This window comes from Hippocampus guttulatus, chromosome 19, assembly GCF_054856545.1.
Source record: "Hippocampus guttulatus isolate MCC_2025c chromosome 19, RoL_Hgut_1.0, whole genome shotgun sequence".
NCBI classification, from domain to species: Eukaryota; Metazoa; Chordata; class Actinopteri; order Syngnathiformes; family Syngnathidae; genus Hippocampus; species Hippocampus guttulatus.
This window is the reverse complement of record NC_141279.1, coordinates 5,488,073-5,505,753: the sequence shown is the minus strand read 5'-3', so window position 1 is coordinate 5,505,753 and position 17,681 is coordinate 5,488,073. Positions and strand designations below refer to the sequence as shown.

Below are 17,681 nucleotides of genomic sequence, written 5' to 3'. Positions count from 1 at the left end.
TCTTACGAGTCTCTTCTGTCACGTTTCGCTGTAACAAAGGTCGCAGCTCGGCTGAGTCAATATCGGACGGCTCGCATCCTAATGAGTGTATCTGATGAGATCTTATTTCTGTCCACTCAGCACTCCTCAGCTCAGCCGTGTGGCTTAAAAAAAAACGAAACGCGGAAGTGCGTTGCGAGGTTATTTGCACTTTTTCATGTCTTATCGACCGCTGGTGAGTCACAATAAATTGGCGTGAGGGAGAGACTTAGGGAAAAGTTATTTAATTATTCATGTCGATGGAGATTTATATATATATATATATATATATAATGAAACCTAGAACAAAAAAATAATTTCAGATTAATTTCCTTTCTACAGTGGCTAGTGAGTCATCTTTGAGCAATTGTCTTTGTCGTCCTCTAGTGGACACAAATTGATTTTCTGCTGCTTGAGGGTTACTTTATCTGCAGCCAGGGGGAGAGGAAAATAAACAAAATCAGGTACCACCAACAATCAATGTAGGCTTTTAGCAGGTTGAAGGAAGACAAATTTGAGACTTTGAAATACACTCATACTCTGAAGGCGATGAAGAGGTGTGCGCTAAAAGCTCAACATTTCTGACATTTTGGATATCTTGAATTGTACATGTAATATGAAATGCACTTTTTGAATTCAACACATCACCTAAATAAATTATTATAAAATAAAATGACAACCTCATTTATTGAGAATACCTGTAAGGTTTATTTTTTAACATTTGTTTGGGTCCAAATTTGATTGAACTTGGATTTAAATAACCGTCTCCACTCGTGGCACAAGCCCTGCCGTGGCTTCCTTCATTTGTGTTGTTTCCTCCATCTTATCTCTGTCTAGTTTGCAATTTTTACGGCAGTCTTTACAGAGGTCGCGCGCATGAGCCAGGAAAAACTTTCTTGGGATTTCAACTTTCTTCTCGTCCGGGGGCGGAGGAAAGGGATTTCTGTCCAGGTTAACTTTTTCTAGCTTTTGGAGATTTGCGAGGCACTTTGGCATCGAAGAAAATTTGTTATCAGACAGGCCGATATAGATGAGCTCCTTCAAGTTACCGATGGCTGTGGGGAGCATTTGAAGCCGGTTGAGTCCCAAGTACAGCATCTGGAGGTTCTGGAGCAGACCCAGCTGCTTGGGGACTTGCGTTAGGCGGTTGTTGCATAAATTTAGAATGACCAGGTTCTTTAGGAGGCCGATGGTCGGAGGGATCTGCTCCAGCTGCAGTCAAAAACATAAGTTGTCCATTTTCTTTGCAATTGATTGACATGCCATACCCATGGGGATGATTGAGACTAACAAGTCACTTGTGATGTATTTGGGACTGTGTAATTTTTTTGCAGTGAGTGAAGATGAAGCTAATCAAGCACAAATAGTCTACATTATACTCACATAGTTGCTATGCAGGTCCAAAACTTGGACGTTGTTGAAATCATGAATAAAGTCGGGGAGGCTCATGATGAGGTTCCTGCTCAGGATCAATTCGTCGACTCGACTCAGCTTCTGGATGCTAGGTGGCACGGCGTCCAACTCTTTGAAACTGAGATTGAGGCGCTGTCTGCCATCGGGTGTGAGCTGAATGCAATTCAGGGCCATGCCTGAGGTGAACGCCAAGCTCCGTGGAATGTTGGCTTTCTTTTTCTTTGGCATGCTTCTGCAAGGTCATGTTAAAGCCTGACAATGTTAACGCGTCAGCTTTGTGTGCACGACCTGTTCACACGCTGCCATAAAATGATTGATTTCGAGCAGATTACATACAATATGCTTCAATTTATTTGTTGGGGGTGTACATTTGGAGTAGGTATTTTTACCATGAACCATGTAGGAAAATGGATTGAAGAGGTTTCTTACCAGCATTAAGTTGGTCCCCGAAAAGGTCAGTATCATCAATTCAGCTGCCCAACTGCAAATGATGACAAATAAAAGTCAACCTTCAACATATTGTTTCTCCAAAGTAGTCAGCAATATCACCTGTCGTTATATTGTGTGCCTGATTCACCTGAACAAATGTTCCATTTGTTTTCTTGTGTCTCCTAGCGACTGTCGCAGGTGTCACCGAGTAACACCACAGTTGCAACTTTCTATGTTGAAATGTTTCAAAATCTGTCACCATTACTGGGAAGGTTCAGTTGCTGAGTCGGAAAAGTTCCATTAGGTAGATTTAAGAGTTCATAAAGTATCCGCAACACAATTACATTTTGAAATAATATCACAGCTCCGAGGAGACCAAACGAGTGTGATTCCTTTGCCTAGCAATGAGCCAACATGAACTGGATTAACATTTTAAAACACGGCCAAAAAACGACTCCCAACTCATACTTAAAGTCTCTTTGATTTATTCAGATTTATGCAATGTCACTGTATTGTGCATCAGTCTCAAGGTATTAGATATTTTTTCGGAACGACGTTTTCAAAAGGCTTTCATGAGACAGAGAAAAGGGAAAGTCCTTTTTTGTTTTTTTGCGACATTACAGGTACTTGTTTTTGCAGGTGGAGAAATCGCAAATGTGACCCGACAAACACGAATAGGTGCACGTTGTCAAATAAATAAGAAAATAGCCCACACACGACACAGTTATGGCAGTGTTTCAGTTTTACGATACCCACCATTTTGAGCATTTCCCTTCACTTAACAAGCCTGTAAATCCACAATCCAAAAATACTGACATTTTGGCATATTTTCATTATGTATGTATTCTGTGTCATCTTTTTTTGAAGTGGAATGCAACTCCAACAGTAATATGTACTCACAGTGCCTGCCGTACGCTTTTAATTCGGCTGTGTTTCGTCGACCGTGGCCTTGGCGTCCAAGGGCTGTCCCAGGTGGCTGAAGCTAATTAGTAGCTCCCACTATAGCTGGCGTAATGGCATTTTAGGCTAAACGAAGGATTCTAGACATAAAATTAGCAACATACGCAATTAACTAGATGTGGTTAAAGGCTGGGAAATGTGAGAACCGCCGCTGACGTAACGTTATTCTATGTGCTCATCCATTGTTTTTAATTCAGAGACATGTTCTGTACTTTAGTTGTGTGACGTCATAGGCCAGCGCGAGCATCTCGTGCAGGTAAATGTTTTCATGGCACGAAGAAAAAGTTGCACATTTCAAAACGGACTTTAATGTGAATCAGCGCAAAATAGTCGTTACTAAACATTATTTAGGTATTTGCACTCTGAAGAGTGTTTACATTAAACATTTACACATAAACATATACCAATATTTGTTGTTTACTGTTCATTAATGTCCACAGCTCACTTTGCGCACTTTCCCTCATTTACTTATTGTTTTTTTTTATGTTAAACTTTTTAAAAGGACTGCACAGTACTTTGTTTGAGATGCGGTTGTTTTTAGGTGCTCGATAAATTAAATCAAATCGTATTAAATTGGGCTGGATGCTCGAGAATAGTAGTTTATGACGTCGTCGTCATTTTGGGGTGAAACGGAATACGTCACGTGACAAAGACAGTGACACAATCTTACCACCAGACGGCAATGTAATTCCCCAAATCGTTTTGAGTGGGCTCTTGACAGATCCGGTTATAGTTGCATTTTCTCCCCATACATGCTGTGCAAGTTAAACATGTGTTTATTATGATGCCTCCATACATTAAAAAACACGCCCAGGTACCAATGTTGCTGAGTTTTTTTTTCCGACTGTAGGACTTAGTCACTGCACAACGCAACACATGATCATCTGAGCATGTTGATGAAGTACTGTATTCTTTTTACACAAGAATTTACAAATTTGCACAACACTCACTAGATTAGCACATGTGAATTGACCTGCCTTGACATTTTATTGTGGTCTGTTTTTATTCACTTTTTTATCCTGTCATTTGTACTGTACAGTATGTGTTACAGCCCTCATGTAATGTGTTATGGTGTCTCTACATTTCTTGTATGAAGTTGAACAAGCATTTGCATGTCTCAAATTTAATGGCTTTTGAATCCAAACAAACAATTTAAGTGGGCAGAAGAATTATAGCCTGCTGGACGTGTTTAGGAAAGCAGGCACCATGGACGCAGCCCTTCATGTGTTTGTCTAAGCTTCAAAATGGTTGTGGCTTTCCCGCCCTCAAACTATATGCCTGGTATGTTGTCTTTGGTTCAGTCGTGGCGGTTTCAGAAGGCCGTCCCTTTTTGTGGACGCTTGTTTGCCTTCCAGTCAGGAATGCTGACCATTGACAACAAAATATTTTTAAAGGAAAAAGTGGAGCAGCCTCTGTCGACAGTTGTCAGCTGCCTGCCTGTGATAAAAGTTGGGGAACAAAACATGGTACAATTTTCATAAAATCTTTCAGTCATCTTACTTGAACATTTTTCCCCCCTACTCTGGACCAAAAAGTCATTGTCCATATGATGTAATTGATATTACAGAGTCGACATACGCCAATCTGTTTCGCTTTAGTCTACTTGGACCTGAGATCCACGGGAAAGCAGATCATAGCAATGGCAGACGAATAAATCTTTGCTGTGAAACGCTTCAACACTTCAAGTGGCTCCATGGCAGCCAAGTGTGAGGCAACAACCCCCTTCCACAAATAAAGATCTGACTTTTTCATCTACATTTTGTGAGTATGCTTCATTCCTTCAGAGAAAATAATGAGCGAGCATGTTAAAAGTGATGGTGGTGCTGTCCCTGGTCAGGAATGTCAATGAAAGGGATGCTGGTAGATTACTTTTTTTTGGGGAAAAGTTATTCGCTATCGGTCAAGCTACAGAACTGAGTTCAAAAGAGGAGGCAGCGTTACTTGTTCCCAGGGTTAAACATAAGGGATTGCCCTCAACTGGACACTGTGTTATCCGGCGTTTCCAAATTTGAAATCTATCTCCTCCCTCCATCCTGTGATTTAGCTCTACGCTTTCATTATGTTTGTTTTTGTCCTCTCAAAAGGCTGCACGTTTGCGCAACCACACAGGATGTGCTTTTCGTGCACGTAATGGGAGGAGATGATGACATGAGGCATAATGGTTGTTGAGACATGTGGTGGTTTCGCCTCCAACAATAGGTTTTGTTTTCCTCTTTTGAACCGGTGACATCACTTGTCTATAAGTGAAGTGGATGTGCACGATGTCCGCTGTTTTGTCCTCACGCATGGGGCACCACTTTGTCGGACAATCCCTTTCCTCGCCGTTGACAATCACTGTCGGACTTGGCGCTGCCTCGCGCACGTGTGAGCATCAGCTTCTTCTGTTGTCTCAAATATGTCGGGAGGACGCACTGTCAGTAAACTAAACCTTATACTTTTCTGCCCTCTCATTGCCTTACCAGCCACCCACACTTCCTATGCCAGCACGGAGATAACTGAGGCATGACTCGGAGGGAATGGTCCAAGTCGAAGAGCAATATCATGTACTGTAGACAAAACTTCATTATCCAAAGCAATACAGGAGAATGGTTTGATCAAAATGCAATTAAGGGTTTTGGTACGATGTATTTTATATACTCGTGTTGGATACGCAGAATTTCCACATTACAAATCTGTCTTTTTTTTTTATGCATTTCCTGGCTGTAGCCAGTTGGGTTGCATCGACACGCAGCATTACTTTTTTAACTCAACTGCCAGTCGGTTATTTGAGATTTGCCACACATGGGATTCATTTTCCTGTCAGGGGGGGGGGGGGTTGCTATTAAATTATAGCATGAGAAGAAGAAGGTGCGATGAGATGGTGTGGCTCCAAGTGTTGACAGTTAAACGGCAAACAGTAAAATGCAACATAGCAAATTGGAATGGGGATGGGGAATAGGAGTCATTTCATTTGCGTCTTTTCAGGGTCGTGCCCTTTGGAAGTCCCAGAATGTTTTTGCAAAAATGCAAGGTGAGGAAACGGTGGAGCTGGAGAGTAGTTGACATTTTTTGGGGGTGAGAATCGGGTGGGGGGATGGAGTAGAAAGCAGCGACAATTTAAAGCATACCTTGCTTTATTGACTCTTCTACAACATACATGACAAAACAAACAAGGAAAAGTAACAATTGAGGCCATAAATACTTCACATGAAAAAAAAAATATTGAGGTAACAAATCAAATAAGAAGTGCCATTTAAACTTCTTATTGCACTTCCTCCCTGCTGGATGGTTAAAAAAAGTACACAAATTTATCGGCGACAATCCATACGCAATCACACAAAAAGTAAGTATGATACATTTTGACCCACTATTGGATTTCGAGGTCGGGGTAGGGCAGCGAGAGAGCAAACTGAGAAGCGGAGAGGCGCCAATCACACACATGGTCCTTGTTAGGCGATTCCCATGAAGGGCATTGTGGTTGGGAACCAACTTGATATTTCACAGTTTTAAAACGACATTTGAAAAAGGTTTCTGCTCACAACTGGATTTATTCATTCAGTCTTTTGTCAAATGAGTGCATATTACTGGCACACAGTTGAAAAAAAAACACACGCACACACAAAAACAATGTTGGGGGAACTGCAATGCGCGCACACGTCACCAGTTTTCATCTCTGGAATTGTTGTCATGTTGTTTTGCGACAAAGAGTCATCAAATCATTAAGTGTGATTTGAAGCAACAGTTCAAATCACATTATATACAGTGTAAATCAACTGCCATGCATTCAGCCAAGACCACATACAAATTATTTCATTGTCCTGTTCATTTTTATAGGCCAAAAAAAAAAAAAAAATGGAAAGTCAGAGTTGACAAAATTTGAATCAACTTTGTTAACTCTTGTGATTGGGCAAAATAGAACACAATCACCCAAAACTGGAGTTTGGAAAAAAAAATCAGACACTCACATTAAAGATAATATCTCGTAATCATTTGGATAATCGTGCGTTAATTTATGAGTTTTCCGTTTCAAAAGAAAGGTTTTGTGCAAAAAAAATAAAAAATCATCATGCACCCAGTTAGACATAAAAGAGAATTTAAAACGGGCCCAACTGCATCGATGACACTCTGAGTCCCGATAGTTGAAGGAGTGGAGGCAGGGGAAGGAATGCGTTGCCTTTTGCGTCCAGGTTTCAAATTCACACTTGCTGCTTTTCCATGCCTCAATCCAAAGACCAAAATGGAAATGAGAGACCAAAGCACTCTGACACCGTGAGCCTACAGCACAGATCGCTTATCACACATTCGGCGAAAAATTGGACATCAACGACTCGGATTAAAGACACATTGCCGTTGGTTGGCACGTCCTTTGCCGCAGACGTGGCCGCAGGCCTGGATTGATGAGCTCTGTCCGTGTGTGTGTGTGTGTGTGTCGCTGGTTAAATTGGCTGTTAAAACGCACGATGAAAGCCCCTGGCAAACTTGACAGTGCGAGGGTTGCAGTCTCAGGGCTAATCGCTACTTTAAAATCAAACTCGTCTTGTGTTGTGGTGAGTGTAAATTGTAGAGTGACACACGGGAACAGACGGCGCACAGATGTTGCGTGGCGAGATAAGGCCGGAGACACACTGGGAGCAAATCACAGCAATGACATCAGGTCGCATTCATGTTTGCGTTTCTTGTGTCTTGTCATGACAAGAGTTTGGTACGATCAATTGGAATGAGACAGAGCCATTAGATGTGAAAGCAGATCACAAAAAGCCCCAAATATGAAGATGTGATCGCCACAATGGGCAAATGACGCACTGTCGGAACAAGTAGTCAACATGCTGCCTCATCCCAATGTAAACCTGACCGCCGTTGCCTTTGAAGGCCTCGTTAAAAAGTGAAATCAAAGTTTGTATAAAATTATATGTACAGTCATTTCAGATGGACAGCATTTTGCCATTAAAATACGAAAAGCAAACGATAAATAGAAAAAAAATATTTACAAAAAGGGCAAAATTTGAATTCTTTTCACAGCTGCTGTTCCCCAAAAAGTATCTGAGCGTACACCGTGCCATTCCGCGACGCCTTCGCTTCCGGGATCGGCTTCACCAGATCCAACTCTGCGTAGGTCAGATTCTCCTCCACTATCCTCGGCTGAGGGGGGTCAAGGCCAAGTAAGGCGAGGTATTAAAATGGAGGAGGAGATTGGAAGGAGACAAGGGGGGGGGGGGAGGAAAAAGTGGTACACGAATAAGCAGAGTCACTCAGGATAGGACAACATTGTGCTATTTTGCCAACGATATCAATCCTATCACAATTACAGGGAGAGCATTAACATTAAAAGACTGGGAGAAAACGATACCCGGCGATATCAACTTCACGCGACATCTCAGTTTATCGGCGCAAGCACGCAAAACATAAAATATGAAACAATGGAATGACATAACATATAAGGAGGGTACAATAATCGGAATATTACTGACGGTTACTTAAGAATTTTGGCTTGTCTGATATCAGACATCACGGCGGAATCGCAAGCTGGATGTGATCCTTTTGCCGTGCATTTGGCTTCGTATACAGCGCGATGGCGACCGAAAGCAAATGGAAGCGATTACTGGAGGGTTTTTGGAGTCATTTGGCATCAATAAGAAAACTGTGAAGCTCAGCAGAAGAGAGCGGTGTTGGAAATGGGATTTGTACTCACCAAAACTACTTTCCTTGGTTGTGGTTTTAAAAGTTTGGGTTTGCGTGCTTTGTCTCCGATGGGAACTGCAGGGGTGAAATAAAGGTTTGTGGTGGTTGTTTTTTTTCTTTCAGCAAATATGATGAGTGTTTCAAACAGTGCCGGCGTAAACAGAACAATAAGCCGTGGCTTCGAAAAAGAGCTACAATCAGCATTCTCTGGTCTGAGAAAAAAAACAAAGGCCGGAATTTTTTGAAGAAATACAGAGCCATGTGCCATCATATGTCATATTTGCTGTCGTGAACACCGCTCCGAAATGTGGTGAAAGAGCGACACGGGATTGGATGTGATAGAATTTGCATTCCAGCGGCGAATTACCAAGAGCAGACCAAGACGTGGTCGGCTTGGATTGAGAATGTTAAGCTTTCACAAAACAACATGACTCCCATTTATACTTGAAAATGCTGAATGTTTGCTCAGCAAAGCAGAACAGAATTTGATACCTTTTGCTGGTATCTCTGGTGGTATTTCTTCTTGGTAATCTCTGCTCCTTTTCTTTCTGTATCTCCTCTCCTTCTTAGGCAAGGCCGGAGACACGCTGACCACACTGGTGACGGTTTCTCCTGAGCTACAATGAAAAAACAAAACAGAATAATAATAACCATAGTTCCAGGTGTACCAAATCGGGCCGTACGGAATGATGGACGCCTCCGTGGCTCAATAGTTTACCTATTCCTGGAGCTTTTGACCAAGTGGTAATTATCTACAACGAAACAGAGAAGAGACAAGAAAAAAAAAAAGCCAGGTCAATCGAGTTGAGCTGGTGAGCATCAGAGTTAAAATAACAGAAACGGAAGGCCCGCTCGAGAGGTCAAAGGTCCATCGTGAGAGGTCCCTTCTCGGTCTGCTGACCTTTTAACCGCTGCTTCCTCTGTATACACTGGCAGGTTACCGTCACTGTGAACATGCACATGCACAGCAGGCCCACGGAGCAAATCAGTACAGCACAAAGGTACACATCTGAAACACAAACATAAAAAAAAAAGGGGAAGTTAAAAAAAAAAGGGATGTGGCTGTGCTTTATTTTAGGAAGAAGTTCATCCTTTTGGTTGGGCTATTTTTGACACACACATGTGCGCACACTTTACAAATATAATAACTTACCTTCAAACAAGCTCCACAGGCTGTCTTTGGCCTCGGTGGCCGGAAACACGTGCACTACACGGAAGGGAAAACGCACAGAGAGAGAAAAGAACATGTCATGTAAAGTCTCTAGTCATCACTGCGGCTTCCGTTGCTGCCAGACTAAATTGACTGTTGAAACAAAAACGACATTTAGCACCACGGGCTACTTGCGGTTCCATCTTAATATGAGACTGGTGTTGACACAGAAAAAGGTGTATATGTGACAAGTGCAGACCGTTCATCAACAGTGGTCCTTTGCGACATTTTCACCAGAGAAATGTTGAGTTGGAAGAATTTAAAAATGTCCCAGAAACCGTGAAAGTAGTCATCTGAAATTCTATTGGGGACCCCTTCACACATCCGCTGTTACAGAAATCTAATTCCAAAAAGACTTACAAATACAGTAAAACAGTCTGGGAGGATTTAAAACATTTTTTTTGGCATCGGTTTTCTGTGGATGCGCCGTAACAACACTGCGTCATCCTAAAAAGCTATTTCTGATCTTCCTCGTCACTTTTGTGCAGCTAAACAGGACACCCAAAATGTGTACAAGGTTAAAATTAAAAGTATTTAAAGTTCAATCAATTGCCCAGTATCATTTAAAGAAGACATGAAATGTAATACTTTCCTCGACCCCCACCCGCCGCGTATGACAATGCTGTAGGATATCCTTTCAAAGTGACATCATTTTCACAATGCCCATCTCATCACAATGATACGATCATAAGCGATGATGTCATGAAGCCTTACAAACAAATAGCGAACGATGCCATAGAGTTGCATTAAAGCTACAGCTTACCGCCGCAGCGGCACGGCACAGTGTCCGCTGTTGTGGACCCGCCCTGTCACGAAAACTGTCACCATAATGCCACAAGTGACGGTACTTACACTGTGATCTCAAAACTGGGCACGATTTTGTGAAAGCATCATGGAGCTGCATGCGAAATACACATTTCACCACCAAATGTTTTGTAAACAGGCCTTTTATCGACCAGTTCCTTGAACCCAAGGTAAGCCGATACAAACTACAATTCCTTTTATCCATTTCATGCACCAATAATGATAACATGTAACCTGATCAACTGTCCACTGTAGTAACCGCTCTCCCTGAAAGGGTTAAAGACAGCTGTTGTGGAGTAGTGGCCACGCAACGCCATGTTGGAAGGTGATGTCAGTCTCTGATGTCATTGCATGCATGGCTTTGGTGTGTGGGGGGGAGGGGGGGAAAGCTTCAGTTTACATGATTGAAGGTTTCTGTATGTTGTGTATCCACCACAGAGCTCCATAAAGATGTCGCTTTGATTAACCCTGTCAGGGACAGCGGTTACTACAGTGGACAGCTTATCGTGTTATCGGGTCACAGGGTGCATGAAAAGGGTTAAAAAGGTTGTGGAGCCTAACCTACAGTATGCGCTTACCAAGTTGGTCAGAGGTGAACCGGTGCCTCTGAATGGACTCTAAAGGTTCCACACTGTTAACCCCAACCTGCTTCACTCCCGCTAGAACTAATTCATTGATTGTTTTCAGACAAAAATGGAAGTACAAGGCGACGGCCAACACAACGGTCCAATTCGTAAGTATTTCACTGCTTACCGACAACATTTTGAGCTGGAACTGTCACGTGTCAGGCTCGTTTTCTAAATATGACCGTCTCGTGCTTCAACTACGTTCCAGGCCGCCGTTTCCGACGAAGATTAGGACAAGGCGCACCAAACGTGGGAGCCCTCAGAGTCAATGTTTGCGTCTCCAATCAGGAGATCACTATCTCCTTTCAGGTGGTGCCGAGGCCAGCTGGAGACGCCGACAATGAAAACAACGCCAATGATGCCAATACAGAAGAAAGTGACGGGAATAGTGAAGACATCGACCCTAATCGTGATAGTGAAGACAATGATGGTGAAGTTGAAAACAATGACAGCGAGGCTAACGTTGAAGAAAGTGACGGGAATAGTGAAGACGTCGAACATCATCCTAGCAGTGAAGACAACGATGGCAATATTGAAAACAATGACAGCGACGCCAATATTGACGACAGCGTTGCCAATAATGAAGACGGCAACGAGAATAATGAAGACGCCCTCGCCAGCGTCGAAGACAACGATGCTAATAACGAACACGATGACAGTGTAGTCAGCGTTGAACGCAATGACAGCGGTGTCAGTGTTGAAGATCATAACAATGAGGCCAATATTGAAAACAACAACATTGATGCCAATGCCGAAAACGACAACGATCCCAACGAGGACGACAGCAAGGCATCAACGGAAGAAAGCGGCAGCGACGCAAGCAGCCTAGAGAGTGACGATTGCTCTGGTGAAAATCCCGAATTCAACATTTCAATGGGCATCATGCCATTTGCGCGCGGCAATATCGCGCAGAACATTTTCGTTGAATTTCACGGGACGAGTACAGACGGCTTTGTAAGTTACAATGATAGCGACAGCGACAGTTCGCTGGAATGAAATGCAGAATAATAATAATAATAATAATACTTCACATTTGTAAGCGCCTTTCATAACACTCAAGGACACTGTACAACCAAGAGCAATAGTAAAACACAGATAAAATAATAAACAAAGAAAGAAAGATTTAAGGCGGGTAGGCAAGTCTGAATAGGTGGGTTTTGAGCTGGGTTTTGAATATGGAAAGAGAGTCAATATTACGAATGTTGGGAGGAAGTGAGTTCCAGAGTTTGGGGGCAGAGCGACTGAAGGCTCTGCACCCCATTGTACTGAGACGGGCAGAGGGTAGAAAAAGGTGGAGGGAGGATGAGGACCTGAGTGAGCGAGAGGGAATGGAGATTTGAAGAAGATCTGACAGATAGGGGGGCGCAAGGTTATGGATGGCTTTGAATGTATAGAGAAGTAATTTGAAGTTGATTGAAGTTTGACAGGAAGCCAGTGGAGCTGTCGGAGGATGGGGGTGATATGATGGAAGGAGGGGGTTCTCGTGATGATCTGGGCTGCTGAATTCTGAACAAGTTGAAGTTTATGGAGGAATTTTTGATGGACACAGAAGAGGAGTGAGTTACAGTAGTCAATACGGGAAGTGACGAGACTGTGAACAAGGATAGCAGTGGTGTGAGGAGTGAGTGAGGGACGGAGGCGGTTTATATTGCGAAGGTGGAAATGAGCGGACCGGGTAATATTATTGATGTGGGAGTGAAAGGATAGTGAACTGTCAAGGATGACACCCAGACTCTTCACCTGGGGGGAAGGAGATATAGTGGCATTATCAATTATGAGGGAGAAACTGTCGGCTTTGTTTAGAGTGGATTTGGTACAGACGAGTAGGAGTTCAGTTTTATTGCTGTTTAGCTTGAGGAAATTATGGGTGAACCAAGATTTGATTACTGAGAGACAGTGAGAGAGGGATGAGGGTGGGAGAGAAGCGTCGGGTTTGCTGGAGAGGTAGAGCTGGGTGTCATCCGCAAAGCAGTGAAAGTGTAAGCCAAATTTGCGGAAAATGTTTCAGAGCGGAAGGAGGTAGACAATGAAAAGGAGCGGACCTAGGACAGAACCCTGGGGAACACCAGAAGAGACGGGGAGGGATTGTGAAGTAAAAGAATCAAGTTGAATGAACTGAGAGCGGCCAGTGAGATATGAGTGGAACCAACATAGAGGGGTGTTGGTGATGCCTATGGTAGAGAGTCTGTTGAGGAGGATGGGGTGAGAGATTGTGTCGAAGGCTGCACTCAGGTCAAGGAGGATGAGGATGGAGATTAGGCCAGAGTCTGCTGCCATGAGAAGATCGTTTGTGATTTTTATGAGGGCTGTTTCAGTACTGTGACGGGGACGGAAGCCGGACTGGAATTGTTCATAAAGACTATTGTCGGTGAGGTGGGAGTGGAGCTGAGAGGCGACAGTTTTCTCCAGAATTTTCGAAATGAAGGGAAGATGGGAAATGGGGCGTAGGTTATTGAAGTCATTGGGATCTGAACCGGGTTTTTTCAGAAGACTGTCAAAAGATTGAAAACGACGTTTTCAATAATAGGACTTGATCATCATTCAAAAGATGACACGAGTTTGAAGTCTACGTAAGAGCATTTTGCACAGAATACAATTTAAGGACATTGCAAAATCGCCATAATTGCCGTCATGTGACTTATTTTAGAGTTGAGTGTGAAGCTGCCCAACCTGAAGCCATCGTCAAATCAATCACAAGCCTGCGATGAAGCTGCAAAAAACCCCTCCAATGCCCATATAGAATGCACCCTCTATTTTAAAGCCCTTTAAAGGACTACAGTCGCCCAGAATGAATGAGTCAACCATGGGAGGAACAGAGTTGCATTGAGGGCAGTGTCTTGGCTCTTTTTGGTGCCCCAACAAACCCAACACCAGATGCGGACTGCAGTGAATGATGAATCTGTGCATTCATCACTCGCCCATTCAACCGCTGTTGTCTTGTGTTCCAATAAATTGGTCTCACAGTTATCCAGTATTCAACTTGCACACGTCTGCATTCGGGTACATGTCATCGCTCGATAACATGTCTTTTGGAATGATGACGAGAGTACCCAGAGCTTTCAAGAAACCGCCCTAGCTAAGCCGCTAAGTCGCTACTCCCATTTACCGAGAAAAACTGCACAATCTCCGTTTGTTTATGCCAAGCGCAGTCTCGGCTCTGTTTTTACGACCAGAGATGTGTTTATTATTGTTAGTGCTAGCGGGTCTCGTGTGAGAGACGGACTGAGGAAACACCTGGCCACCTGATGTCATCGGGGCCACAGGGATTCCATGAGGCCGCCCTCAACACTCCAAAACACATTAAACTACCGTACTTGGTCATCCTGAGTAGTTTCGGTTAATGTACAGGTACATGCGTGCCTGTCCGCTGCCAAGCAGACTGCCCCCTAGATAGAAAAATATAATAATACAATCTTCAATCAATTCACACATTTGTGTTGATTCAACATCATGCGATCATCCGACAAGAAAAATATTAAGTTAACATTTTGGACACTTTTATGCACCCTGTGACCTGATAACATGTCCACTGTCGTCACCGCTGTCCCCGAAAGGGTTAAAATTTTCCATCAGAAATACAGCTCTGCATGAAGTAGAAAATGTGTTCGGGAAAAGAAATAAAAACATAACAACATGATATGGCAATTCACCGCTCGTGCTCATGCAGAGTGGCTTCCCCCTTTCCTACAACATTCTATTGTCCCATTTCTACCAAGCCTGTCTGCTCTCTGTGCCCTACATTGGGAGGAAACTCTTTGACGTGGCCAATGTAAACAACTCGCGTTCAGGTCCGCGTGTCGGCCCAACCCACACTTGGCCCGGGACGCGGTCACCCGAAAGTCACAGCCCATAGGATCACGCATCCATGGAAAAATGTGGTGACTACCCCTGCAGTGTTTTTGAAGACAGGAAGTACGAAAGGGGGAAAAAAGTGAGAGGTTTTGTCGGCGCTCAGCTAATGAGCAGACAAAGTCAAATGAAAGGACAGGACTAACCAAAACAGCTTTCCTTCCATATCTGGCCAATCTGGGTTCATTTGTTTAACTTCGCAACACCACAATTCTTTGTTTGAATGCTGAGAGCATCCAGAATCGGGGAGTGGGGGGGGGGGGATATGATAAACCTGTCACCACACGATAAGCTGTCCACTGTAATAACCGCTATCCCTGAAAGGGTAAATGCTATTTCATCCCTCAATTTTAAAAGATTTCTGTTCGGCATGTGCCACGTAGTAACGGGCTGTTGAACAGAAGTTGGGATAAAAGCGAGCGCCACTTTTTTTTCTTTTTAATAAAAGCGAAAAAGGCTCCTATGCCACACGTGTCATCCGCTCCGCTCAGTGAGTCAGTCAAAGCCGCACGAAAACCTCACACTGCCTCTGGTCTCCACTTCAAGTTGATCTCCTCAGTCAAAGCCGCAGCTTACCGCCGCGAATGATCCTTTTATATGCAGGCTGGATCGCAACCAGCGACATTTCTCCCTCCGACTGGAAAGCAGGAAAATGCTTTTTGCTTGCAGGAGACATCATGATTCTTGTTCTGCCGGTTGTGGACCGACATACATTTGTGTAACCTACTGTCTCATTTGAATGATTTTCAGATGTTTTGCTGGTAAAGACCGCGCATGGCACACGGTCAAAGTCATCTTTAGCACTTTTCGCTAATGGGACCAGATTTTACACTGCACAGAAACGTCCTATTGTAAAACCTCAAACAGCTTCATCACATCTGGGAGCTGTTGAGCAACATCTGCGGCGCCGCCGACCATCCCTGCGGAGCAACCTGCGTAAAAATGCGGTTTAACTTCTATCACGGCAAGGTTTGACAGCGCTTCTGTTGCGGACGACTGAAATAACTGTTGAAGTCTCCGCCCAGCTTAGCGAGGTCATCGGTGTGCAGTGAGGTCGCAAGAAACGACAACCGCTACACCGGGTTCTCGTGAAAATGCAAGTTAGCGCGATAGAAAGGTTCTCGGCCAATTTTGGACATTTCAATATATTCTTAATCTTGGGAAAAAAAGAGGCGGAAATAAAATGGCGTTGCTGCTCACCTCTCAGTTCAGTTGTAGCCGTCGAGTTGGACGAGGCCTTCCAGCGATCCTGCTGCTTTTTGAATTCTTGAACCCGACAGATGTAGCGACCTCTGTCCCCCTCGGACACGTTCAAGATCACCAAGTCGAAGATCTTGCCCTGCTTCACTACCGTCAGCTTCATCTTGGGCCACGAGAAGCTCTTGGTGTAATTTCCGTAGAAACGGGCCTTTCTCATGTTGACCCGGGCGATGAGGTGTTCGTCCTCCGGCCTGTCGGAGCCCGCCGGCAGGAAAGTCCATTTCACAACGGGCAGCGCGGAATTGCGACGGCGCTGGGACACCAAGCAAGAGAATGTGACGTTTTGGCCTTCCTGGGCCATCGTGAAGGGCGACGGGGTGATTGTAACGTTGATGGCGGAACACAAATCTGTCAAATGCAAAATTTAAACAAGTAAAATTTCATTTTTTTGAAGAGAAAACAGTTTTTGCCTTCATTTTCTGTGATGTTTGTAATTGCCTAAAGATGCCACAAAGTGGTGGCAAAGTACTTATGTCTAAATGAAGCTCCTTAACTCACTTCTAAATGGTTGGTCAGAACCTAGATGCCACTAGATGGCGCCAAAATAATACTGCCGAGGAGTTTTTGGATCAGAACAGAGGTTCTGTTCCTTTCAAATCTGCCAAGAAGCAAATTTGTGAATACGTCAAGTGTTAAAATCTATTCTGAGCCGCTACAATATCAAGAGCCTCATCTGTGCAACCAATTCAGATCCAAATCAAAACTTGTCACATTCACTCAAGTCAAAGTTTGGACGCTGTCAGAGCGCAATGAATTAATTAAACAACAAGTCATTATTGCAGTTACTGTGTTTGTAGTTGTTGATCTGCACCACATTTACTTTTTTTTTGCCATGACTTATGATGCAGAATAGGAAAACCCTGCATTTCTCGCCATCAAACTCTCACATCTTTCATTTAAACACTGACAGGAAAAGCAAAACCACAGCCCATCGACAAACAGCTGCAACATATCGTTTTGCCCTACCAGTCGGTGCGCCCACAAAGAAAAAAACAATCAACAAATTGGTTGATCAACTGTTTAAATGAATCTCTCCTCTCCCATTTATCCGATGTGCTCAGCCTTTGCAGCATCCCTTCCAAAATGTCTTAACATTTGTGCATCTTTCCTACCTCCAAACAGCACTTGAACCAGGAGAACCAAGAACACAGAAGAGAGCATTTTCCACAACTGCAACCTCCATAAACCTTCACTTGAATGATTCAGAGGAAAAGTTGCCCAAAAGCTTCCTCCGCCTCCCCCCCCCCCCCCCCCCCCAATAGAGAAGTGTAATATGAAACACTACACTCTGCTCAGAACCTCCCCAAGCCCTCCCCTGCACAATCTCGAAGCCATTGAGGGAACGTTTGGCCGCCTCGCACGCACACGAGCGGAAGGTGAGCGCGCGCACCCACACACCCACATGCATTCTTTGCATCTGGCAAACGAGCGGGAAACGTGAGTTCCTGCGTGCG

The 17,681-nt window shown here is 43.8% G+C and overlaps 2 protein-coding genes across 3 annotated transcripts; both read right to left on the bottom strand.

Moving 5' to 3' along the window:
- Positions 1-367: 367 nt before the first annotated feature.
- lrrc18b (leucine rich repeat containing 18b) lies at positions 368-3,007 on the bottom strand. 2 transcript variants are annotated; one of them, XM_086139125.1, is made up of 4 exons: positions 2,761-3,007; positions 1,861-1,912; positions 1,402-1,683; positions 368-1,230 (listed from the first exon to the last, which is right to left on the bottom strand). In XM_086139125.1, exons 3-4 carry the CDS (start codon positions 1,657-1,659, stop codon positions 772-774), a joined length of 717 nt encoding a protein of 238 aa, XP_085995251.1. In that variant the 5' UTR covers positions 1,660-1,683; positions 1,861-1,912; positions 2,761-3,007; the 3' UTR covers positions 368-771. The 2 variants fall into 2 exon arrangements, with proteins under 2 accessions (XP_085995251.1, XP_085995250.1); XM_086139124.1 differs by having other exon boundaries at positions 1,402-1,663.
- A 2,908-nt stretch (positions 3,008-5,915) lies between these two features.
- Positions 5,916-17,447, bottom strand: vstm4b (V-set and transmembrane domain containing 4b). The gene is made up of 8 exons (XM_086099360.1): positions 17,340-17,447; positions 16,168-16,575; positions 9,632-9,685; positions 9,380-9,487; positions 9,197-9,230; positions 8,971-9,095; positions 8,489-8,553; positions 5,916-7,938 (listed from the first exon to the last, which is right to left on the bottom strand). The coding sequence occupies exons 1-8, from the start codon at positions 17,386-17,388 to the stop codon at positions 7,813-7,815; spliced, it is 969 nt and encodes a 322-aa protein (XP_085955486.1). The 5' UTR covers positions 17,389-17,447; the 3' UTR covers positions 5,916-7,812.
- Between the last annotated feature and the right edge of the window lie 234 nt (positions 17,448-17,681).